Source organism: Podarcis gaigeae (assembly GCF_964106915.1).
Source record: "Podarcis gaigeae genome assembly, chromosome: 7".
Lineage (NCBI taxonomy): Eukaryota > Metazoa > Chordata > Lepidosauria > Squamata > Lacertidae > Podarcis > Podarcis gaigeae.
This window is the reverse complement of record NC_139683.1, coordinates 57,516,262-57,539,990: the sequence shown is the minus strand read 5'-3', so window position 1 is coordinate 57,539,990 and position 23,729 is coordinate 57,516,262. Positions and strand designations below refer to the sequence as shown.

At 41.2% G+C, this 23,729-nt stretch overlaps 3 protein-coding genes and 1 long non-coding RNA gene across 8 annotated transcripts; all 4 read right to left on the bottom strand.

Annotated features, from left to right (window-relative positions):
• Positions 1 to 183: 183 nt before the first annotated feature.
• On the bottom strand, positions 184 to 3,423 carry LOC310849018 (nuclear transport factor 2-like). 2 transcript variants are annotated; one of them, XM_083748737.1, is made up of 6 exons: positions 3,273 to 3,386; positions 2,881 to 2,975; positions 1,912 to 2,019; positions 1,321 to 1,392; positions 980 to 1,078; positions 184 to 593 (listed from the first exon to the last, which is right to left on the bottom strand). In XM_083748737.1, exons 3-6 carry the CDS (start codon positions 2,008 to 2,010, stop codon positions 480 to 482), a joined length of 384 nt encoding a protein of 127 aa, XP_083604863.1. In that variant the 5' UTR covers positions 2,011 to 2,019; positions 2,881 to 2,975; positions 3,273 to 3,386; the 3' UTR covers positions 184 to 479. The 2 variants fall into 2 exon arrangements, with proteins under 2 accessions (XP_083604863.1, XP_083604864.1); XM_083748738.1 differs by lacking the exon at positions 2,881 to 2,975 and having other exon boundaries at positions 3,273 to 3,423.
• A 2,015-nt stretch (positions 3,424 to 5,438) lies between these two features.
• Positions 5,439 to 11,190, bottom strand: RBFA (ribosome binding factor A). Its single transcript, XM_083746989.1, has 7 exons — positions 10,787 to 11,190; positions 9,410 to 9,452; positions 9,125 to 9,301; positions 8,591 to 8,703; positions 7,339 to 7,423; positions 6,365 to 6,441; positions 5,439 to 6,057 (listed from the first exon to the last, which is right to left on the bottom strand). Exons 1-7 carry the CDS (start codon positions 11,173 to 11,175, stop codon positions 5,661 to 5,663), a joined length of 1,281 nt encoding a protein of 426 aa, XP_083603115.1. The 5' UTR covers positions 11,176 to 11,190; the 3' UTR covers positions 5,439 to 5,660.
• LOC310848288 lies at positions 7,936 to 8,583 on the bottom strand. The gene is made up of 2 exons (XR_014566277.1): positions 8,280 to 8,583; positions 7,936 to 8,147 (listed from the first exon to the last, which is right to left on the bottom strand). It is a non-coding gene; the product is annotated as an uncharacterized lncRNA (long non-coding RNA).
• Positions 11,191 to 13,563: 2,373 nt separating the features above from the next.
• On the bottom strand, positions 13,564 to 22,226 carry LOC310848224 (putative 2-ketogluconate reductase). 4 transcript variants are annotated; one of them, XM_083747024.1, is made up of 6 exons: positions 21,998 to 22,226; positions 19,926 to 20,310; positions 18,670 to 18,841; positions 16,569 to 16,747; positions 16,044 to 16,140; positions 13,564 to 13,822 (listed from the first exon to the last, which is right to left on the bottom strand). In XM_083747024.1, exons 2-6 carry the CDS (start codon positions 20,305 to 20,307, stop codon positions 13,669 to 13,671), a joined length of 984 nt encoding a protein of 327 aa, XP_083603150.1. In that variant the 5' UTR covers positions 20,308 to 20,310; positions 21,998 to 22,226; the 3' UTR covers positions 13,564 to 13,668. The 4 variants fall into 4 exon arrangements, with proteins under 4 accessions (XP_083603150.1, XP_083603151.1, XP_083603149.1 ...); XM_083747025.1 differs by lacking the exon at positions 21,998 to 22,226 and adding an exon at positions 21,213 to 21,276; XM_083747023.1 differs by lacking the exon at positions 21,998 to 22,226 and adding an exon at positions 21,043 to 21,265.
• Positions 22,227 to 23,729: the final 1,503 nt, after the last annotated feature.

Below are 23,729 nucleotides of genomic sequence, written 5' to 3'. Positions count from 1 at the left end.
ACTTAGCACTGCAAATTCACCCAGAGTTCATGCCAACATATCAACAAATAACATGAGGATATGAAATATGTAGTCATGTAGAAGAAATGCATTTAAGAAAAATGGTTATTCCCTCATGTCCACTAACAGGACTTCTTGTGGTTACTTCAGAGCTAAATTTCAGAGCAATTTAAAAAGTGATCCTTTATGCAAGTTTCAACATGTTTAATGCAATTAAAATAGACAAGCAGAGCATTCTTAAAGTACTTTATATACACAATGTTTTATGTGACAGATGTGCAGGAGCGAAGTACAGGTATATTAGAGGAAGTGATCATGCTAATGAGATTGCTTAACATTTAAAACAGAATATACATGTTCTTTCAATCACCAAGCAAAAGAATGAAGAAGAATACAAGCAATTTTAAAACCAATTTTTGTTTACAAATATTTTTTTTTTGAGATGAACGATCTCAAAGGCATGCTTGAGAACAGAGATTTCAAGCAAAGTTGTACAGAGCCAACCTAAATATGTCATTGGAACAGATCCATTTGTCGTTAATGTTCTTGAGAACAAACAACTGGTGAAATCCCATCACTGGATCATCATCCACCTACATTAAGAGAAGATGACATTTTAGATTCTGTATAAATATGGCCATCATGTAAACAGAAGCTCCATAGTAGTCTTAGACATAATAAAGCAAAATCCAACCAGATTTATGCCCTTTTATGCCTCGCTGATTTCAGTGAAAAGATAAATCAGTGAAATCTTACAGTATGTCATTTTGATTACATTGTACCTTCTGTTTCATTTTCTGTGGCAGATGTATTGTACAGCATCTAACACACACACTTTCCATTTTTATTGCTCGGTTTATGATATTTTAAATAAATAAAATTCTGTTCGGACGCTTTAATGTTTCAGCTTTAACAATGAGGCAGCCAAAGATTTAAATGCTTTGCACATGCCAAAGATGCAATTAATTTTCAAACTTACCTTCAGCTGACCAACAACCATACTAAGGATACAGTTGTCAGGAGCTGGCTGGTGATCTTGGGATGTTATGTTGTGCTGAATTTTTTGGAAAGGGAGTCTCTAGTACCATAAAGAGAACAAGTGTTAGACCTGCCAAGCTTACTAGATATAGAATACTAGCAACATGCAAACACATGAGAAACAGAGCAAGTCAATCAGTGCTCTCCTTTCAGTTCCTCGGTTAAACTATTGGATTTAATTATTTTAAAACATACAACAATAAGCAAGCTAGCCTTGCACAGGGTTGGACTAGATGACCCTTGGATCCCTCCCAACTCTACTGATTTTAAGTGGGAACATACCAGCAATTTTTCCATGATTGATGCTTTTCCTTGGTATTGCTGCCCTTCCCATGATAAACAAGAAGCATCTGTCTGCAAAAAGGTATACATTACTAAAACCTATACATTAAAAAGACCAAAGAAATGCAAGTTCTGAACACAGGTTCAACCCCTAGGCAAGATGCCTTCAGGAAGCTCCACTCCTCATCCTACTCAGCTTCCCACAATTGTTTGCACACCCCCCCCCCCCCAAAGTTTGGCAAATCCTATGGCAGTATTTTCTGGTCCTTGGCTCAAACTGCAAGCACTTCACGTTGGAAGGGGGCAACACTGTGACCGATAAGAAAACACACTATTATGCCTAAAATATTTGGAAAACTTCAATCACAAGACTCTACCTTCAACTACCGATAGGAATAAAAGAAAGCTGCCTGGGATCTAAAATTTACAGTATTTTGTTATTAACAGACACAAAAAAACAACATCAACAGACCCAAGTTTTGGTTAGGCAGCTCAACCACATCTTAACTTTTCCTGCTTTAGCAAAGATGCCAAGTCAATAACCCAGGACCAATGAGAAAACAGTCTAAACAAAGGTAAGTTGGTACATACATAAAGTGAAGCTAGTTGTTCCCTGTTGGTATCAAACTGCTGGTAATACAGTTGTATAAAACTTGTTCCAATTTGCTCCCAAATAGGTCTTTCTGCCATTTTGCACGCCTACAAAGGGAAAACGAACGTCAGGCATGTTTAATTAACAAAACCTAGACAGTCACAAGCCCACCCACAATGGAACTATGTCTGGAGGTATAAATGTACAACATAAGGTCACATTTAAGCTTAGTAGGAGTGAAAGAGTGAACATTAAAGTTGCACTCAGATATGAAATTTTCCATTTATTATTTTCCTTTTGCTTATCATTTGGGTAAGACAGGACAGCAGGACCTACTGCTGATAAACATGTCTAGGCTTGCCCTTGATCTTCTGGACAAACTCAGAATTTACTTGGAAACTGGTTGAACTTACTTCTAAGTAAACACGTATAAGATTTGGCTACATAAGCCAATGAAACTTTTCTTGGAGTAAGCCCAGCTGAATTCAGTGGGACGCCCACGTAAACATGCCTAGGATCAAGAAGTAAAACTGCAGTCTATTGTGCTAGGCAGGTAAAAGTAAATCCCATGGGATGCAGTGGGAACAGGCATGCATAGAACGGCACTCTGATGCTGCAGCCCTAAACAGGCTTACTTGGAGAATCTCACTGAACTGAAGGGAACTTGCTGCTCCGGCAAACGCTGGAAGAGCACTGGGGAAAGCGAGGATAAGGGAGCAAAAGCGAAAAACTCGTGTACATCTAGGGAAAGGATCGGTGCAGGAGAACAGCTCCTAACGTGCAGTGCCAGATCAGACCGCTCTCTTCTTTTAAAAGCAGTTATGCGTTCAAAAGCTGCACCCACTTCCACACTATGCAGCGCCCAGCCATTCCAAACCAAGCTCCCCATCCCCAGGGCGTTGCACGCTCAACAAAGCCCGCCGTTTGCTCCCCAGGCTTGGATCTTGGCGCCCAAGCGGCCGACTCACCCGGCAGCTTGCCCGCCCGTTGTGGTCGCCTGCGCGCTACCTCCTTCCCAGCTCGACTCCAACCCTCTGCTTATCTCCAGCCTATCGCCAGCAGCCTCCAAAAGAAGCCGGTTGGAAACCGATTCGGATTTTAAGCGAAAGCATTCTGCCACCGCGCCGGATGCACGGGACCAGGGAGCAACCTGGAGGGGTGCTTCTGGAAGCCGACCACCTAGGGTTTGAAACGCACGTGGGGATGGCTCCCCCCACCGCGTCCCGGTTGGGAGAATGAATATATGGAATCCGCCCGCATTTTGGGAATCACAACACACACACAGTAACTCTCTGGAAATTTGGCGCCATTAGAAGTCTTCCCGCCCCCACAAAATAAAGAAATTTTCCCGTATCCCCACCTCCTTAGCAGCCGCTTCTGTCCCAACAAGCACGTGGATCACCGATGCAAACTCGTTAGAACCATCAGATGGCGCGCCGACCCCGGCGATTTAGAATACGTCACACCCTCTTCGGCCAATGGCAGCCTGAGCGCCGCCACCTCAAAGGGATTTGGAATACTGGGCTGGCTTTGATGTTCGCTCCTAAAGCGGCATGTTAGAGACACTTCCTTGTTCTACTCGGCGCAGTGCTGCTCGGTTAGTGGGTAAAAAATTAGCCATGCAGAATCTTTGGCATGAGATAAAACTGGGAGAGCATGCATTAAAATCCGTAGGCGAAAACACGAATTTTTGGCTCAACTTCTGCTTTATACGTGTTCGCTCTTTCAAAGCTTTTGAGGGAGAGAGGTTATTGGGTAAGAATTCACAGCACAATGAAAAGTATTTGCCTGTAAGGTTCCATGGACTCCTGACAGGAGGTCAGTAGGGCTAAAGCACAATCCTGTGGGTGCCTATTCAGAAATAAGTCAATTTAGTTCATTGAGGCTTAATCCCAAGTAAGTGGTTGTAAGAGAACGCTGCTGTTCCTCTGGTTGCTGGCAACCAATGTTAATGCTAATGTTCCTAAGTGGGCTTTAAAAAAACCTAAAAACCATATATCTGAAGCACATTTCCCCCTCAAAAGAAGCCCAGGAACTGTATATTTTTATCAAGAAAACTGGGAATTGTAGCTCTGATGGGGGAAGCTACATTTCCCAGGATTCTTGGGGGCAGTGCTTTAAATGTACGATGTGTGCAGTGCCTACGAAATAAGAAAAGCCAAGCTAGATCAGACTGTAGTCCCATTCTAACTACGGTAGTTTCCTAGTGGCCAGCCACCAAGAAGCCTATGGAAAGCTTGCAGGCAGGGCATGAGCCCAAATAAATATCCTCTCCCTACCCACCAATAACTGGCATTCAATGGCATTACAGCCTCTGATACCTGAAGTGCTACACAGCTATCACGAACAGTAGTTATTGATAGCCTTATTATCCATGATTTTTTCTAGTCCTCCTTTAAAGCCATTTAAGGTGGCAGCCGTCGCATCTTGCAGTAACAAATTCCATAGTTTCAACTCTGGGAAAACAGCAGGCCATTATTCAGAGCCAGTGGGGGACGATTAGAGCAGCTGTTGCCAATGGACACAGGTGTGCCCAGAGACCTTACCTGATGCTCCCAGGTTCCTTTCCCCCCTTCTAAAATTAGGCTTGGAAGATGCATTCTGCTGTAGTCGACATGTTATGGTGTGTGTGGTGCCCATGAGTTTCTCTGGTTTACAAATGGGCCCTGGGGCCTCAAGGGGGCTGGCAATCTTTGTTGAGACTAGGGTCTGGGAGACCCGTGTTCAAACTTTCACTTAAGCCATGAAACTTGGTGGGTGACCATGGGCCATTCACCATCTCACTCACTCCCCTCACAAGGCCATGAGGATAAAATGGGAAGAGAAAGAAGCTAGTATACCACCTTGAAGTCCTTGATGGCAAGGTAGAATAGAAGTAATAGTAGTAGTAGTACTAGTAGTAACTTTGCCAGCTCTATCCCTTCTCCTCCAGCCTAAACACAGCTGCATGGGTTACCTGCCAACTTGCTGGATAACAAGGTTACTGTCTTTATCTTGGGACCACTTCTGATATGGCTGCTTTGGGGAAGAGAATTATGGAAGGAGCCACAGTCATATAATCCATCAATCCATTGTCACAGTTATCACCAACAGACCACTTTCTTAGTAAAATTATTGGAGCCACTGTTCTGTCTCTCACTGGCGATACTGCCAGCATTGCAGAATCTCATGTCTACTAACCCGGTCGTAGTATCTGGACTTAGTATAGGAAAACAATTAAGAGCATTAGCCAGGTATTTCTTTCCAATCTCAACACATCTCAGGCGATGGCTGTAAGAAAACTACTAACATTAAGTGTCATCTTGTCTTATAATGTGGGGGTAATCTTACTAGCTGACCTCTTAGTGCTGTTGTAAAGATTGCTGGAAAAAATGTGATAGAAGACTGACCCTATCAATGGTAAACATGGTTATTACTCGGATACCAATTAAGTTCCAGTGATACAAGTTATAATGAAGATGGTTTGGTACTGTCACTGTTGTTCAAATGTAAGTTATTGTGTAAATTAAATTGAACAGCTGAGAAGAATTGTCCAATTGTTTAATAAAAACAGTTTGAAACAAGTATTTTTTAAAATAAACTATTCTATGAAAACTTATGGTTTTCCTCCGCTATACAGTATGCTGTTTTAATGGTGCAAAGCAAAATCCTTATTTTAAACACCTCGTGTATATACCTGCTTAGAAATAAATTTGACTGAGGTTAATGGGGTTTGCTCCCAGGTAAGCCATAGTTTTGTTTTACAAGTTTACTTGTGCTCAGTGGTACTGTTATCTACTTCCAGTCTATCTTCCATTTCCTGCAATTCATCCTCCAGTTCATTTTCCAGTTCATGTGAGGACGCAGTGTCATTGTCCCAATCATCTTCACTGTATTTGTCCATTAGGTATTTCTGAGGTGTAATTCCATCATCAAAAGGTTTCTTGGCTTTCTTCCATCTCACTTTCTTGCGCTTTTGTATCTCAGCCAGCTGTTGCTTCTGCTGCTCTGACAATCCAACTCCTTCTATTTCCTTGTCCTTAGTCATTTTTTTGTATTCAATTATTTGCTTATTTAATGCATCATGATCAATTCCAAACAGATTATCACGCATGCAGGAAAGGGACGAGTCCAGGTATGTGGTGGCTTTGGTGTATCGTCGTTCACTGCAAGAAAGGGATAAAAAAGTAAGAACTGTAGCCCTAACTGTATATGATACTTGTCCCTAATTTTTGCCAATTTCCCCCCTCCCACTGCAGCCCACAATGTTCCGGAGGGTCCCTCAATTAGAGAGACAGATACTGCACTTTAGGAAGGGAACACTGAGACTACAATAGGAAGGAGGAGTGGAAAAGTCTTTCACCTACCACAGGCACACAACTCTTAACCAAACCAACAGAAGCTTAAAAACGCATCTTAAAATATTTTAACTAGTTTTTCCAAAGCGTTACATTTGTGTTTATAATTTTATACCTGAAATCATTTTGAACTGATTCCTTTCCTTCTTCTTCTTCAGGCCCAAAATCAGCAGTTGCCAATAACTTCTCAAGCTGCAGGAAAATAAATTCACACGCATTTAAGATATCCAGAAATAGGGCCGTTTCTTTGCACAATCAAGAAGTTAAATAAGTTGTAAGCCCTCATTACCGTGCATCATGGTAAGTCAATCTAGGGTTTACTGTGTGGATCAGGCTTCCTCAACCTCAACCTGTTTTGAGACTACAATTCCCATCATCCCTGACCACTGGTCCTGCTAGCTAGGGATCATGAGAGTTGTAGGCCGAAAACATCTGGAGGGCCAAGGTTGAGGAAGGCTGGTGTGGATTCTGAAAAAGGAACAAACCTTGCCTACAGCTAGTGGTTAGTGAGACAGTTTAATCAAAGGCCTGGGTCTGAATGACGGTATGGGAGCAAAAAAGGACCAAGGAGGAGCAAAATGGCTGCAAGCTCCTCTCCAGGAGCTTGCATGTTTGTGGACTTCAAGTAAGCCATAGCTTGGCTTAATGTGTTGTGCAAACAATATGCCCCTGAAATGTGATAACGCTTTTCAGTTGCTTGGATGGATGGATGCATGTGTAGAAAATTCTGACATACACAATTGGAATGTAGCATATTGCACACAGGTAAGTGTCGTACCCATTTATTTTACCACTTTTGCCACTGGCCACAACCCTTCGCCCTGCTCACTGCTGGCATGTGACCCCTGTCTACCCAGCAAGTTGCTCATGAGGGAATGTGGCCTTTGGACTGAAAAATGGACCCCACCCTGGATCAGCCTAGTGCAATAGTATATTTCTGTTAACAAGTTGCTATGAATGCATCCCAAAATGGCTTTCCCTGGTTTTCTGTGGCAGTGGGATGGGGGAGGGGTGGGAGCAGTATCCCATCTCCATGCTGCAATTACCCTGACAATGCATATTAACAATACAGTTATACAATTTCATTACCTCTCTTATAGCAGCATCTTCTTTGTCTCTGACAAACACTAATGAAGGAACGGTTCCTAGGACCTGATGTGAAATCAGAAGGTGTCTGTAAAAAAAAAAAAAGGAAGGAAGGAAGGAAGGAAGGAAGGAAGGAAGGAAGGAAGGAAGGAAGGAAGGAAGGAGAAACATCTAATATTAAAATCAGCTACAACATTTGTTAAGTGTTTGAAGAAAATCAGAATCAAAAAACAAAGATAGAATAAAAAAATGAAGCACTGTAACAACTTCTAATTACTGTATTGGAAAATTATCCAGTTTTCAAAGAGTAAAGTAGGCCCACCCAACTTTTGTGGCAAACCCCATTCCACAGGGCCATGTCCGCTAACAGTACCCTTGCAGGGATTTCTTGCAAAGTGAGAGTGATGCACAGGAAACAAGCCACTCTTTCCTGTTTATTCAGCAGTGCAGCTTCCTCTTCTAGAGCAGATTCTTGCAGATCCCAGTCAAGTAGGTTCCAATGAACGGAAGCAGAAACGTATTTTGTATGTGTGTTTTTGAAAACTAACATGGACTGCTCTGTGTATACACAAAAATGTTATTTTGAACACTTGCATGGAAGTGTATTTGTTTGTGTGCACATGAGCAAGCATGCATATCTGTCTGTGCATGTTGCATAAGAATGTAACCGAAGGAAAACAGTACATACATGTTTCCACATGTGCTGAAGATGCTTGCGAGCCTAACGGTGTAACATAAGCAAGCTAAAGTTGGGCATTTGAGTAACAAAAACACCATTTGACCAATTAGACCAGGAATGGCCAAACTTGGCCCTCCAGCTGTTTTGGGACTACCAACTCCCATCATCCCTAGCTAACAGGACCAGTGGTCAGGGATGATGGGAATTGTGGAATTGTAGTCCCAAAACAGCTGGAGGGCCAAGTCTGGCCATGCCTGAGTTAGACAATCATATATTGGCAAACTATTTTTAACGTGTTAGTTAAAGAGATGCTTGAATTGTGAACAGGTTTAATATTTATGCTAATCACAGAAGCACTTTTTAAAGATGAATCACCATCTTTACAGTGTTAGACAAAGTTTTTATATCACCTACATAGTGGCATTTTAGACTTTGGAAATTTGACCACAGCCAAATAATAAACCAGTCAATTGACCACATATTCTTAAGTCCAGCACTCAACGTACCCTTTTAAAGTTGCCAATATGGCCTCTAGACAAGGACATTCACCCTCCTCTGGATACAACACTGTAGTACCTTACACGTGGACCACTCTTCTGTAGAACCTTCTCAATGTAGTCATCATGTTCCACACTGCCAGTAGTCTTCCAGTAGATACGACATACTGAAAAATCTGATGTGAGGGACGCCTATGGAGTTCAAAATGCCAGTTGTAAGGGCACATTTTACATGGTGAAGAACTCGTAAGCTGGGAAGAGGGCAATGACAATAATCCCATTACATTCAAGAGGTTCAAGAAGAGGATTACTATTACCTAAGCAAAGCAATTCCTGACAACAATACCTGTGTATCTAGCTGTTCTCTTCCCATATCCAACTTTTTCTACTTATGCCCGACTTTCGACAGGGAGTGATGAATATCCTGCATTAACCAAGGGTTGAACTACAGGCCCTTTTCCAATTCTGTTACAGTTCTTGCAGTCAGACTGCAACATACCATCATGAAGTCTGTAGAACAGGTTTCATGACTGGGCTTTGACGGTCCTATTACATTTCTGATCTCACAACTTTATATTAGGGACTTTGCTGGATTGACGCCTTTTGTACTTGCCTTAGACAGTTCCACATTGAGGTCATAAACTTCTTGGCCAGCCTCAAAGGTACTCAGGACATCTCTCACAGCTTTGAACAGCAGAACATTTAGGGCTCTTTTACGTATGCTGTCTTCGGTCTTCACTTTTGGTGGACGAAGCTTTAAAATACTTGCCAAGTTGGATGGCTTGTGTGCCTTTAAAACAAAAAAAAAAGATTGCTGAGAGGAATATCTTGTGCATCAACCATGACCTACTTTTCCTTTGTAGTTGTATTTCCGATTTAAAAATCTGTCTGTGCTTACCAGGGAAGAGCCCAGTGCAGGACTATCATACCAAAACTTCTTCCTTTCAAAAAGAGAGAGAGACTATATGAGTTTTATGGATTTAACATGAGCAATAATGTATCAAACATATGTCAAAATACAGCAGCACTATTCTAGGGAGAGGCAGATGCAGAGCCGTCTTTCCCATATGGCTGAGTTGTTCGTTGCGCCAGGGCACCAGCCTCTCAGGAGCACCCCAGTGAGTGGGGGAGCTGCGCGGCTTTGTCGGCGGCCTCCCCTTTCCCTGCACACCCGCCAGCTGCGCCTCGCCAACCATATGGCTGGCGCATGCGCAGCTTGCCTCCCAAGCCTCTGTGGGGATTGCTCTCCCACAGCGGCATGGGGGAGACTTACGCACACACACACACACCATGGCTGGCAGTGCGCAGCTTCGCCCCTCCATCTGTGGTAATTTGGGGGCGGTGAGTGGATATTTGCACCCCAGCGCTGCATCTGCTAAAGACGGCCCTGGGCAGATGCACTTGTCATCTGAGGCCCTTCTCTATGTCCTGCTTCCAGACAGGTTCAGAGAGTGGCAATAAGAGAAAGGGCCTTTTCTGTGGTGGCTCCCCATTTGTGAAATGCTCTCCCCAGAGAGGTTCAATTGGCGACCTCATTACATGTCTTTAGACGCCAGGCAAAAACATTCCTCTTTACCCAAGCCTATGGCTTTTAAATAATCTATGGCCTGCCCTGCGAAAGTGTGGGGGAGAGGACGGTTATTATTATGATGATTTTACTATCAGGCTGTCTGTCAGCATGCTTTTAACTATGTTTTTGATGTTTTGTAATGTATTTCTAATGCTGTACACCACCCTGAGATCTTTTGATAAAGGGCACTATATAAATTGAAACAGGAACAACAATAACAACAATAGCCTGGATCCTTACTGTATCCGGGGTTAGAAGGATCTCCCATACATTCTACTTCCCTGCCGCCCCCCACCAACTCATAACAATAATAATCAGTAGAAAGTGCTAAAGGAGGGGCCCAATCCCCTCCTTAGGGGGGCTGGGTGGGATCAGGAAAACAATTCATTGCCGTTTATGAGCTTCCTGGGCAGCAAGTGTCATTGGTACTCTGCACAGGGCCTAGTGAACAGCAGTGAGAGCTCAGCTGGTTCAGCACCAGGCTCTTAATCTAAGGGTTGTGGGTTCGAGCCCCTATTGAGCAAAAGTATTCCTACATTGCAGGGGGGGTTGCACCTTCTGACTCTACAATTCTATGACTTTATCCTTTCCCAAAAGAAGTCTGCCTTACTCAGAGAGGTAAGTATTGCAAATCTATGGCTGTCATTATTATTATTATTAATAATAATAATAATAATATTCGGGGTGGGGGGGTGCGTTACTCACTTCTTTTTAGAGAGGAACTTCTTGAGCTGGTTCCTGGAGCCGCAGAGGGCGGCGGAGCAGCGCAGAGCCCGGCAGCCGGGGCAGCCCAGCGGAGGCAAGCCGAGGCCGCCGTCCTGAGGCCGCCGCCGCCACCACCAGGCTGCAGTCCCGGGAGGCGGAGTCGCTCGGCTGCTGGCAAAGGCTGCAGCGGCCGCGCTTCGAACGCCCCACATGGCGAGCCCGGGACCCTTCGCCGCGCAGGAGTTCCAAGATCTCCCCGTCGGCTGGAAGCAGCTCCGCGGCCGCGGCTGCTCCTCGTCGCACCGCAAGGCCCCGGCAAGGTCTGTCGCAGGAAGCTGCTGCCGCAGCGCCCCCAGCGGCCATGAAGCACTCTTTTCGCCACAAAGCATCCGTACTCGCAAGCCGTGAACACCTGGCGGCGCCCGGCGCCTCTGAGTCGGTCAGCGCAGCCCTTCCGCAGTCATGCTTCGCATTCTTATGAATGCCCACGCGGGTTTGCTTTGCGATCGCTCCTGTCACGAGGTGGCCGTGCACATGCAGTGAATATTGCTGCTTTGTTATTACTACAGTAAATTATATGCTGATAGTAAATTATATGCTGATGGTGACAATACAAATTATTTGGTGGGGGGACCATGTATGGTGTAGACTTGACCTTATGACTGATCTCTCTTTTTTGGTGATATTTTTAATTTTATTTACATTATTACATTCAGTTACACATTTTAACATATGTAAATCTCTATGTATATATATTTTCCCCTGTGACTTCCCTCCATCACTTTACAGCTTCTTTTGTTTTTGTTCCTTATTCTATTCTGTTGTGTATTTTATTTGAATTTTCCCCATAAAAGTCTGTCAATATCTTAGCTTTACAAAATTTAGTCAATGCATATCAATAAATTTGTTTTAGAACTATGTTTTGTCATATATTCTTCCACGCATTCCCATTCTTTCCTTAGTTTCTGATTTGATTGATATCTGATAGCTGCTGTCATTCTATAAATTCACAGTTTATTTTGCCAACCCATTATTGATGGGACAATGTCCCCTTTCCAATTTTTGGCTGTTAGTATTCTGGCAGCAGCTGTAGCATATAAAAACACGTTTTTCTTGTTGTTGGGGATGTCTCTTGACACAATGCCTAACAGGAACACTTCTGGTTTTTCCTCAAATGATGTTTTAAACATCTTTTTCAGTTCCTCATGAATACTACTCCAGAATTTTTTGATTTTCCCACATCCTCACCATACGTGGTACATTGTTCCTTCTACCATATTGCATCTCCAACAAGTGTTAGTTTTTAATTTGTAGATGCAGCCAGTTTAGAGGGAGTCATATACCACCTGTACATTATCTCCATAAGATTTTCTCTTATTGTGTAACAAGCAATAAATCTTTTATCTTGCTTCCACAATTTTCTCCATTGCTGCATCTGGATGGTATGTCCGATATATTGGGTAACAATACAAATTATTATTACCGTAATAATAATAATAATGTGCATTCCACCAAATTCCATGCAATTCATTGCCAATTAAGGTTGAAATGTGTACTCATTCATTATACATTTGAGTGCTTTCTTTTTTTCTCAGTAAGGCTACGTATTTCAAACCCCAAATAGTGCAAGAGTGGGACTGTTTACAGCTGCTTCAAAATATGTATTTTTGAGGAAGAGATGAGCTGATGATCAGTATCCTCTGTATCAATCTCATTTTAATGCTGGAGTGTGCTGTTCAGTGCTGATGTGTTTGGTGTGCGGAGACAGATAACCATTGTGGAGGAATGCTGTGCATATGTGGCTGTATGTTTTGTGCTTTGAAGATGTATGTAACCTCTATTGACTATTTTTATTTGGCTTTTAATGGTTGAGTATTTACTGAGGCTGAATTCTGTGCTCCTTTGCTAGGGAATAACAAAGCATATCTACGCGGAAGAAAATCCTGTTGAATTTATTCCCAGGCAAGTAGGATTAAGACGGCAGCCCAAATCCCATTAAATTTGGTGGTACTTACCACTGAATTTATGTAGGATCATCAGGCAACATACCATTTTTTCTTCTGAACTTTTGTTTACTGTGCTCTTGTGATTCTCTTTCTTAAACTTGAACACCATTATTATAACCTTTCCTGCTTCCAAACGCTTGATGAGATGGAGATGTCAACTCTTGTTTTAGGGACGTACAACTATGGCTATCATATTTACAAAGAAAATATAGGCACCTAGATGTAATCCAATAAAATAAATCAACATCAATTGCTTCTCTTATGAGTGTATCTCATTTCATAATTCTCAAAACAGAAACTTTAATATATGAGAAACCACAGCATGTCACACAGATTGTACCCTGGATAATATAGCAGTGAACTGTAAGGGAAACACAGAGATCTAAACAGAGACTATGTGGTGCAACACGCTTCTCGCTTGTATTTATTTTGATTCAGATTTGACATGGCCAATGGCTAGTACAATAAAGTTATTTGGATTGGACTGATTGTAGCTATACAAACGTCATGGACATTTCAGAATAATTCTTGTGATGTTTTACAGCACACTCATTTAATATCCCAGTGCTAAGGATCTCATCCAGCAATATTTTTTTAAAAACAGAAAAAAATGACATATTACAACTTTTTATTTTTTTTAATTTGTGTTTCCATTCCATTTAGCAAAGCCCTGTGAAACAAATTGAACAATACAATAAAGGAAACACATCAAATAGCATATTCATTCATTTTTCTCTTTCATATCTGAATATAAGTACAAACTTCTTTCCGTACTGAAAATAAAAATTGAATACGTAATTTTCATACAAAAACATTGAGACAGATACAGCGAAATGTACACAGAATTAACATTTCATCTGTATCATATGGAGAATTTTATACATGCACTTCGTTAGGGACTGGGAGACCACTGACACCAGCCAAGATACTTTCAACCATGTTTTCCATCATCAGACGGCGAGCTTTTGAAGTTGCACTTCCAAGGTGAGGAGTTATAATGACATTCTTTAAATGTAATAAAGCATGATCTCTGAAGGAAGAAAGAAAATAAATCAGAAATTTAATTAAAATCTTAGTAAACTATGCCACTATTTTTACCACAAAAAGTTTGTGAAAATGAGCAGATTATTAATTTAGGCTTGGTTCCTAACAAGGCAGTTGCTGGCAGAAACATTCCTACACAGAGTTCTGTTCACAGGATGCTTCTGCCAGGAGAAGGGGAAGACGTGACTGATTCCTTGTTCTCCCTGAAATGTCTCATGACCATGAAAATCTGCTCTGTACAGCATGAGGGATAGAGAGGGTGACTTCAAGGGAAATCAGTGAAAATTACCGTATTTTTTGCACAATAACACTCACTTTTTCCTCCTAGAAAGTAAGGGGAAATGTCTGTGTGTGTTATGGAGGGAATGCCTACGGGTGGCATGCCTACGGATTTTCCTTCTCTAAAAACTACGTGCGTGTTATAGTTGGGTGCGTGTTATAGAGCGAAAAATACGGGTACCTCCCTTCATCTGCTGACAGAACCCTCCACTGCTCTCAGTCCTTTCTATAATTGGAAGGAAACTAACTAAAACATGCCATCACAGGCACAATCAAATCCCAGTCTTAAAATCAGTTCAGGGTCACAAAGGCAGTGCTTTTTTTCTTTAAAAAAATGTTTAGGGCTACTGTCATTTTGACTCAAGAAAATCACCATTTTATAGTTCAAATTGGGGGAAATAAATGCAGTAAATGGACAAAAGTACAAAGATTCACAAAATGTTTAGGGGTATGTGTCCCCCCAGAAAAAAGCACTGCAAAAAGGTATCTAAATGACAGGTGTGTTCTGTGTGTCCGCTAGTCACACATCACATTTTAATCTATTTGTAAACATTTGTATCCTCTCCTTCATTTGAGGCGTTCCAGATAGTGCACATAGAGATGGAACTGAATAAGGAACCTTCAGATTGTTTTCTGCATACACAAAATACAAGTAAGATTCACATCTGCATTATACAACGAAATAGTAAAAAAAGGTTGCTTGCGTCCATTAATTTGCCTGCTAACAGGTTCAAGGCTTAACCGGTCTGAATGACTGATCTACTCTTATGCTGCCGTGGCAGCCATTTGCATAGGTGCTGCAATTTCACAGTTCACTTAATTCAGGGGTCAGCAAACTTTTTCAGCAGGGGACCAGTCCACTGTCCCTCAGACCTTGTGGGGGACCGGACTATATTTTGAAAAAAAAAAGATGAACGAATTCCTATGCCCCACAAATAACCCAGAGATGCATTTTAAATAAAAGGACACATTCTATTCATGTAAAAAAACGCTGATTCCTGGGCCAGATTTAGAAGGTGATTGGGCCAGATCCGGCCCCTGGGCCTTAGTTTGCCTACCCATGACTCAAGGAGATTTGCACAGATGAGGTCAAAGGAGGACTTGGAATCTGAATTCCAAGGTCCATGAGCAACTGTTATTAAACTGATTGCATAAGTATTGTCTGTGCATCATGGAGCTTAAAATTATACCACCTTGCCTATGCAAACCAGTTAACATTTCAGAGCCATTACAATGTAAAGTTTGCATTAACACACCATGAGTGATACCCAACTAAGTCATATTCCAGCTTAAATTCATTGAATTTAATGGATCCACCCTGATTAATACTAGATAACAACCCTATATCACATCTGCAGTAACCTGAAGAATTAACAATTGCCATGGTTTGGAGTAAACGTCTAGCTGCTTCATCTTAAATTGCCCTTGGTGATGGCGCCCTCCAGATGTTTCTTCTTTTTTTTTTTTTAATGTATTTGATTTCTAACTGGCCCTTTAACATGAAGTGTCAGGGTGCGCTACAACAATGAAATATACAATTACAAAATACACATAAAAACAAACAGAAGAGTTGCAGCCATAAAAGGGGGGAAATGTAAAAAACAATTACAAACATTTTTAAATATAAAAATGTGGTTTTAAGGAGAAATTTGTACAAAAATGCTGGTGAATTTCCATGAAGATTTTTTTCTTTAAATCAGCACATTTGCTGTGGAAATGTGGAGAAATGAATTTAAGATTAGAAAAATAAGAAACTTAGAAGACCAAAACTTATTCATCTATCCTTAGACAAATCAGAAATGAGTCAGAATACATTTTGGGACATTGATTATGCCAATGATGTGGCAATTGATGGCAAACCAAATAGTTTATGGACAAACATTGGTTCTGATTTCTGCTTAAGCATTTTCCCGTGAAACCATTCTTACCTTGGCAATGGCTCAGGATATGTCACATCCAAAGCTGCGGCCTTAATAACTCCATTTTTCAGCGCGTTCACCAATGCATCTTGATCAACCACTTGACCTAAATAAAAAATCGTACTGTTTTATTTGAACCAAAACATAGACTGCAATATAGACAGCAATATAGAAATGCCATCAGCCGAGATTTCTGCAGAACTATAGTGTGAGTCCAATATCTGTTCCAGTCTAGCTCAGCATTTCCCAATCTGGTGCCCTCCAGGTTTGGGCTAGAACTCCCATAATCCCTTACCATGGACCATTCTATACTGCCTGCTGGAGTGGATGAGATTTGTGCTCCAAAACATTTTAAGGACACCAGTTTGGGAAAGGCTTATCTAACTCAACAGTGCCTAAAAAGTAGGAGACTAATCTCCTGAAACAAGTTGCTGGAGATTACATGATTTCCCCCAACATCTCTCATTCTTGTGTGTTTAGAGCCTCTCTCCAGGAAAATGTGGTTTACTGCCCAACCATGATTCGGTATCCCACCTCTTGAGATGTTGATAAGAGTAGCAGTGGGTTTCATGAGCTCCAGCTCCTTTTTTCCAATCAGTTTTTGTGTTTGAGGTGTCAGGTTCACAGACAGTATGACAAAGTCAGAACGTTGGAGTAAGTCTTCCAACTTTGGGCAATAAACAGCACCAACAGCCAGTTCATCAGCCTCATTCCTGCAGGAAACAAACATTTAGCTCTAGTTAAGCATTTAACAAAAATAACATCCAGGTTGTTGTTAAACATTTTCATGAAACCACCAGGAGAGGTCATCCTGTGAGTTTTAGTGTCAGCAATATACAGATGATACCTAGTTCTTTCTTTCCTTTCCCAATAAAATTCTAGACCTTTTGTCAAGGATCAGTGAAGGACTAATAATAAACTGAAACTTCTTCTTTTTTAAATGAAGATACAAACTAGGAGTGGAAGTACTAATCCAAGAACAAACTTTCAGGTTCTTCTGGGTGGAACTGTACATTGTTTGGGCGTTCTCCTGGAACCAGCATTACCTCTGGATATACAAGTGACAAGAGTTGCCATATGTCCGGAATTTCCTGGACATAGCTGGGATTCGGCTATAGGAAACAGGTCTGGGAACATCCGGACGTATGGCAACCCATGTCAGAAGTGTAAATTTTGGTTAATTTCCTTTATAATAGCTCAAAACATCTTCTTTCTTTGAAACTTGGGGGGGGGGGGGAAGCTGGCCAAAAAAAATCCCAAAACCATCTCAACAACTTTGCAAAAAAAAAAAAGCTGTCCGGATTTTCACTTTTTGAAAGATGGCAACCCTACCTAGAAGTGCTTTTGCCAAATTAAAGCTAGTGTACCAGCTATATACAGTGGTGCCCCGCAAAACGAATGCCTTGCAAAACGAAAAACCCGCAAGACGAAAGGGTTTTTCGATTTTTGCGTTGCTTCGCAAGATGAATTTCCCTATGGGCTTGCTTCGCAAGACGAAAACGTCTTGCGAGTTTGTTCGCTTTTCCCCTAAAGCTGCTTAAAGAGGCGCAGTTGCGACGGACCGTGCTTCGCAAGACAAAAAACATCGCAAGACAAAAAGACTCGCGGAACAAATTATTTTCGTCCTGCGAGGCACCACTGTACATCCTTTTTTGGAGAAGGAAGGTCGCAAGACTGTCTCCGAGTCACAATCAGCACTCAGGGATACAAAACAGAAATTTATGAGGAATGTGAAATCCATCAGAGCCGGGGGGCGGGGTAAGTGCTATTTCTTCTTCCTCCTCCCAGCTAAGGTGTGTGTAAAAAGGCAGGATTTTGGAGGCGGGGGTGGGGGGACAGTAAAACAGCCAAGCTGCAAGTAAAAAAAGCATTTGGGAATACTTATTCCCTATGGAGGTTAGATGGGGCAGCAGTGGATTTTCTGCTTGTAGGAATCCTGTGCTATCTGCTTCCACCTACGATCACATTTTATATTTGTAAACAAACCCAGATATTACCAAAACACCTTAAGTCCCCAGGGACCTCTCCTTCCAAAAGAAATCAAACCTAAGTAAGACCAGCCAGTGACCAGACAAGGAGATATTAGAAAGGATTGGTGAAATGAAAATACAGCTATCCTTGGAAATCTGTACTTGTCTGAATTGTGCAATGCACAAACAATGTTAGCAAAATTGAATATATTAGGAGAAAGTGTGAATAAAACTGAATGTATTAGTTAAACTAACATTAAAAATGCATTGTGTTAGGAAAAATTGCTTGCAGAAATGTGTACTTTAATCCAAAATGTCTTCACCTGGGAAAATTTGCATTATAATACTGATGAATTCTCATGAGGAAAATTAAAAAATAATAATTCCCCAATTGTTGCAGAGATATAGAGAACCAAATGTAAGATTGAAAAACTGAAAGAATGGAAATTGACAGATCTTTCTATTCCTACTCATGACCTTGTCACTTCTCAGAGAAGTAGGCCTTGTTTAATAGGTACTCTATTAACATTCACAGTAAATGTTTAGGCAGTCCAGGGAAACTCAGTTAAAGCACAATGGATTTATGCAAACAGTGACAAAATAAATGCTGAAGTTATCAGGTGGGTAAAATCAGATTAAAACACCGAGATCAGGCAGAGGTTTACCTCCGGTTCCTATTATGATAAAGAATGTTCATTTCAAAAGCTCTGGCTCTCTGGGCCACTTTGTACCCAATAGCGCCCATTCCAATGATCCCCAGCGTTGCACCGTTAATTTCTTCTCCTAACCAGTCAGCCATAAAACATTTAGTGTCAGGAGAAACTGCAATCTGATGACCTAGAAATTCAGACAGACAAAAGAAAATGAGGGTTTGCAGTGTTTTAGGAGATCAGCTAACAAACATACGGTGTGATGCCCATCCCAACTTGCTCTGGTTTTAAGAGCTCTGAGCTGTATTTGAACAACAACTGCTTTGATTTCTAAAATACTACATACCAGGTCCCAAATCTTCCTTGAAGACACACACCTTTTTTGCCCAAATATACAGTTATACTCATCCGAGGAGTGATTGGTGGGGATGTTTGGGGTAGGGCCTTTTCATTGACAGAACCCCAATTATGGAAATCTCTCCCTAGGGCTGTTTATCTGTCCCCCTCCTCTTTTTGACAATTAAGACATTTTTATTATGTCATGATACCAGTGTGTTTTAATCTTGCTAGCTATTATTTTTGTTCTAAACATTTTACTTTGTCTTTCACTGCTCTCTGATTTTTCGAACTAAGACATGGACTGTTGTGAACTTGCCTGTGGGAGTTCTTAATCTGAGCTGGAACGTAGTATAAATATATAAAATTAACAGATATGAAGATATAGTTCTACCAGCAGCAGGATGTCATCACATCCTTCAAAAGATACCTGTGCGAGTGGATCAAAATCAAACATCTGTGGGAGTGCAATTATCTGTGACCCACTTTCAGTATTCACCAGCTAGGCAATATATTTTATGTATATTGGAAATGTAGAACAGGTTTATCCATGAGTTTGCTAGTTCAACAAGGCATTCTCCAACCTATACAGACATTCTGCTGACTATATAGACATTTTACAGATAGACCTCTCTGCACATGCCTAATTCTGTTTATAGGCCTATATAATCAAGTGCTTGTAGAACATGAGAAAAAAACTTCCTCGTCCAAGAAATAGTTTGCAAAATCCAATAGACTGTAATTACAGGGCAGGTGTTTTGTAAGACCAAATATGTTTTCTAGGGAGGATTTGTTTGGAAATTTTTATCAACAAACAGCATTTAATAATTTCCTTTATCTGATCACTCTATGACTTTTAAGCACAGCAACCCGTACACAATCAGTTTCATTCACACCATGTTTTAAAGCAAGTTAATTGGAAAGCTAAAGTGTACCTTCCACAATCCTCCTGGCAGAAGCCAGCATCAAAGCCATCCCCAAGTCTGCTGTAGGACTGGAAACTGCAAATGGGGTGTTTGCTACTTTCACGCCAAAGCTGGAGATCAGTTTTAGGTCCAAGTGATCCACGCCTACGCCACAGTTTGCAATCACCTTTAAATTAGGCAAGCTTTGCAGGAGATCCCTGTCAACCACTGGTTTGTGAAACCACATAAAAATTGCTTTGATTTTATGACTAAGATTTTGCTTGTTTTCAGTAAATTCCTTCATGGTAATGAGCTTAAAATGTTTCTCCAGAAACTCCACATGGTCTTCATATACTCCATTTGTGCCTCCTATAACATTTATCAGTGTATATGGATGCTCGTTCTCTTCCATGGTCTGTATACAGTATAGAAAAAAGAATTTATATATCAAAACTCATTTTTTAAAACTAATGTGAAGACAGCAGTGTTTCTCTTCAGATTATTGTTTTTATCTAGTTCATTGTGATTAACAGGGTGGTTCCTTTATACAATAAGGGCGGGGATATCCAAGACTGCTAATTAGCATTCCAAAGCATTCAGTCCAAAATTGTGTAATCTATGCAGATTTAATTTGGGAGTAAATCCAACTGAATTTAGCAGGGCTTAATTCTGAGTAAAGGCGAATAAGATCAAGGTGGAAGTGCCCATCAAGGTTCAAGGCTTTCACCATTATTATTATTATTATTATTATTATTATTATTATTATTATACCCTTCCTCCCAAGGGAGTCCAGGTAATCTATACCACTACTGATGCATTAGCAAGAATGGAGTGTTCTTAGTATAAATTCTGTTGAGAAACACTAATTAGTGTCTTACATAAAGGAAAAAAACTAAACACCATCATGAAACATACTAGACGTTTTGTAATCTAATCCTGACCATATCAAAAGATGAACATTTGGACCCTGCTGTAAATATTATTGCACACAATGCTTCTGAATGCTGTATTTCTCCCCCTGCACTGCAGTGCACACAACACTTTCCCCAAATTTAATATATATATCTGGATTTTAAGAAGAAATTCAACGAACTAAATACAAAACCAACTTCATAAACAAGTGTTACAAGACGTGAGTCACTATCACCTCGTGAAATGACGCCTCCAGTTGCTATTCAGCGATAACAAATGCAGACGAAGGAACAAAAGGATTCACTTCGCCCAAGTGTATTTTTTCCAAAAAAGTGCGCCCCAATTTAAAACAAAATCTGACTATTACAACTCCTTCCCTCCCCCGGTGAGAATGGAATTGCCTACTGTCACAAAGCTTGAGCTGCAGAGACAACGTGATCCGTGCCCCCTCCCCGGAAAAAGCTCAGATAACGACACCCCCTATTAATTTGCATATACCTCTCTTATTGGCTGGAATTAAATACCCACCCAAGCAAATGACAAAACAAAAAACATTCCTTCCAGTAGCACCTTAAAGACCAACTAAGTCAGTTCTTGGTATGAGCTTTCGTGTGCATGCACACTTCTTCAGATACTAAACAACAACAAAACTTTATTATCCTTTTACTGTATCTGAAGAAGTGTGCATGCACACGAAAGCTCATACCAAGAACTGACTTAGTTGGTCTTTAAGGTGCTACTGGAAGGATTTTTTTTTGTTTTGACTATGGCAGACCAACACGGCTACCTATCTGTAACCCAAGCAAATGACAATTAGGGATGGGACATTTCTGGAGAGCCATAAGCCCCATGGGATTTAGGAACTTCCGCTTAGGGCAGGGGCTGGTTTGCTTGCTAGTTTTGTGAGAATGTTTGCCTTTAGGAAATTCCTACACAGACAAGCAGCACCTTAGAAGATGCAAAAGGGGGGAAAGGCGTCAGTAAAAGGATAATAAAGTTTTGTTGTTGTTTAGTCGTTTAGTCGTGTCCGACTCTTCGTGACTCCATAGACCAGAGGACGCCAGGCACTCCTGTCTTCAATAAAAATTAGCAACCTTAAGAGAGAGAGAGAGAGAGAGAGAGAGAGAGAGAGAGAGATGCTATCAAGTACTATGGCGCCTTCGCTTGCCTCCAAAAGAAATACAAATTACCTTGTGGAAAGAAACGTATTTCAGCTCCTTCAGAAAAGTTGCTCTTGAACTGGTACCTGCTGATTCGGAGCAGAGCTGCGGGACGTGGAAATCACCCGGGAATAAATCCCGGAGTGTTGTGAGTCCCCAGCTAAGGAGTCGGCAAGGAAGGACTTTGTTCCCTGGGCTGGGAAACCGCGAAGCTGCAGTGGAGCCTAGTTCAGCTAGGAGGACTTGCAGGCGGAAATCTTCTGTACAGGTAAAAGAGTAACTAGAGGTAATCACAGCCCTCTTGCTGTCGGTTATTTCACCCAAAGGGGGAAATATTGGCAGCCAGTAGCAATGGAAGAGAAATAAGTTTATCAGTTGAAGAAAAAAAGATCAGAATAACAAGTATTTTACAATTTGGCATTATCTGGATACGCTGTCATTTATTTACGTTTACGTTTCAAGATGCTCAGGATGGTGAACGGCAGTTCTCCCCATCCATTTTATCCTCCCATCAACCCTTTGATGTAGGTTGGGCTGAGGCTACCCAATGAGCTTGATAGGTATTGGAAATCTTAAATACAGGCTTCTCCACTCCTAGTCCTGCTACTAGCATGTGCCAGCTCTCCCAAGTTCAGTACCTGCCTCCACACATAAACAGAACTTGCCACCTTTTCACTTTGAATGAATTGTTTGTATTTTGGGAGCCCATCCTTAATGAAATATTATCTGTGAGCAGTGCTGGATTTATGTATAAGCTAAACAAGCCATAGCTTAGGGCCCCATTCTCTTGCCCCCCCCCAAATATACTTCTTTTTAATTTTATTTCACTATTAATATACTTCTTCTCTTTCAGTTCAACAATTACTGTGATAAAATACATATTTTGTTATGTGCAAATGGCTTTAGATGCCTATTAGGTCCATAAATTACCATATAGCATATATTCAACACACAAAAACAGTGACGGTTTGTTGTTGACAAAGGACAGCTGGACATGTAAAGGGCCCCATTACCTTCAGTAGCTTAGGGCCTCATCAAACCTAAATCTGGCCCTGTCTGTGAAGGTATGCAAAGACTAAATGGGGTGTGCAAACATCAAACTGCTCCTTCTGGTTTTGAAATTGTGTGTTGAAGATGGGCATGTGAAAAAGATTCAGGAGCAACATAGAGCAACACCAAACAATTCTTCCTACAGTTCTGAAACCACAACTGGGTCATTTGAAGACTTAGTCATTTGCCCTCCACTGAAAAAATGAACATGGGACTAACCATAGTGTAACAAACTACGGAATAACATGAGCAGAGCCCTGCTCAGTGCCTATGGGAAACAAACAGCAGAGCATGAATGTTTTGGTCTTCTCCTGTTGATGCACCCCAACCGTAATTCCATGAAAATGTCAACCTACAAACCCATTTTTTTAATTTTCATATATCATTTTAAAGATCATTTCCCAAAGTTTCAGATTCTGCCAACAGTTTTTCAAAATGCTATTTCACATGTGAGTAAAACAACCAGAAGCATGACATGCAACGCAACTCAGAATATCTCTGTTTCTCTCTCTCTAAAGTTCATGGTTTCTTGGATAAGACTCATACAATAAAATAGACAATAGGTTGATTAGCCTTTATTGTATTGATAGTTTTAGTTTCTCATTGGTGAACTGGCAATAAATTTGAGACTTCCGGAGGCGGCGCGAAACAGCAATGGCGGTCCTCTTTGCGCTGTGAAGAGGGGCTCCGCGAAAAAGGGTCGTCCGCTGCG

Coding starts and splice junctions, on each gene's coding strand:
- RBFA (XM_083746989.1), bottom strand. CDS start 11,175: ATGCTTTGTGGCGAAAAGAGTGCTTCATGGCCGCTGGGGGCGCTGCGG. Junction 8,704..9,124: donor TCAATGTGGAACTGTCTAAG/GCAAGTACAAAA, acceptor TGAACTCCATAG/GCGTCCCTCACATCAGATTT. Junction 6,058..6,364: donor TCAGTTCAAAATGATTTCAG/GTATAAAATTAT, acceptor CCTTTCTTGCAG/TGAACGACGATACACCAAAG.
- LOC310849018 (XM_083748738.1), bottom strand. CDS start 2,010: ATGGCAGAAAGACCTATTTGGGAGCAAATTGGAACAAGTTTTATACAA. Junction 1,079..1,320: donor CAATCATGGAAAAATTGCTG/GTATGTTCCCAC, acceptor TTATGGTACTAG/AGACTCCCTTTCCAAAAAAT. Junction 594..979: donor TGGTTGTTGGTCAGCTGAAG/GTAAGTTTGAAA, acceptor CTCTTAATGTAG/GTGGATGATGATCCAGTGAT.
- LOC310848224 (XM_083747024.1), bottom strand. CDS start 20,307: ATGGAAGAGAACGAGCATCCATATACACTGATAAATGTTATAGGAGGC. Junction 18,842..19,925: donor TGCCAGGAGGATTGTGGAAG/GTACACTTTAGC, acceptor CTGAATTTCTAG/GTCATCAGATTGCAGTTTCT. Junction 16,141..16,568: donor TCTTATCAACATCTCAAGAG/GTGGGATACCGA, acceptor TTTTTTATTTAG/GTCAAGTGGTTGATCAAGAT.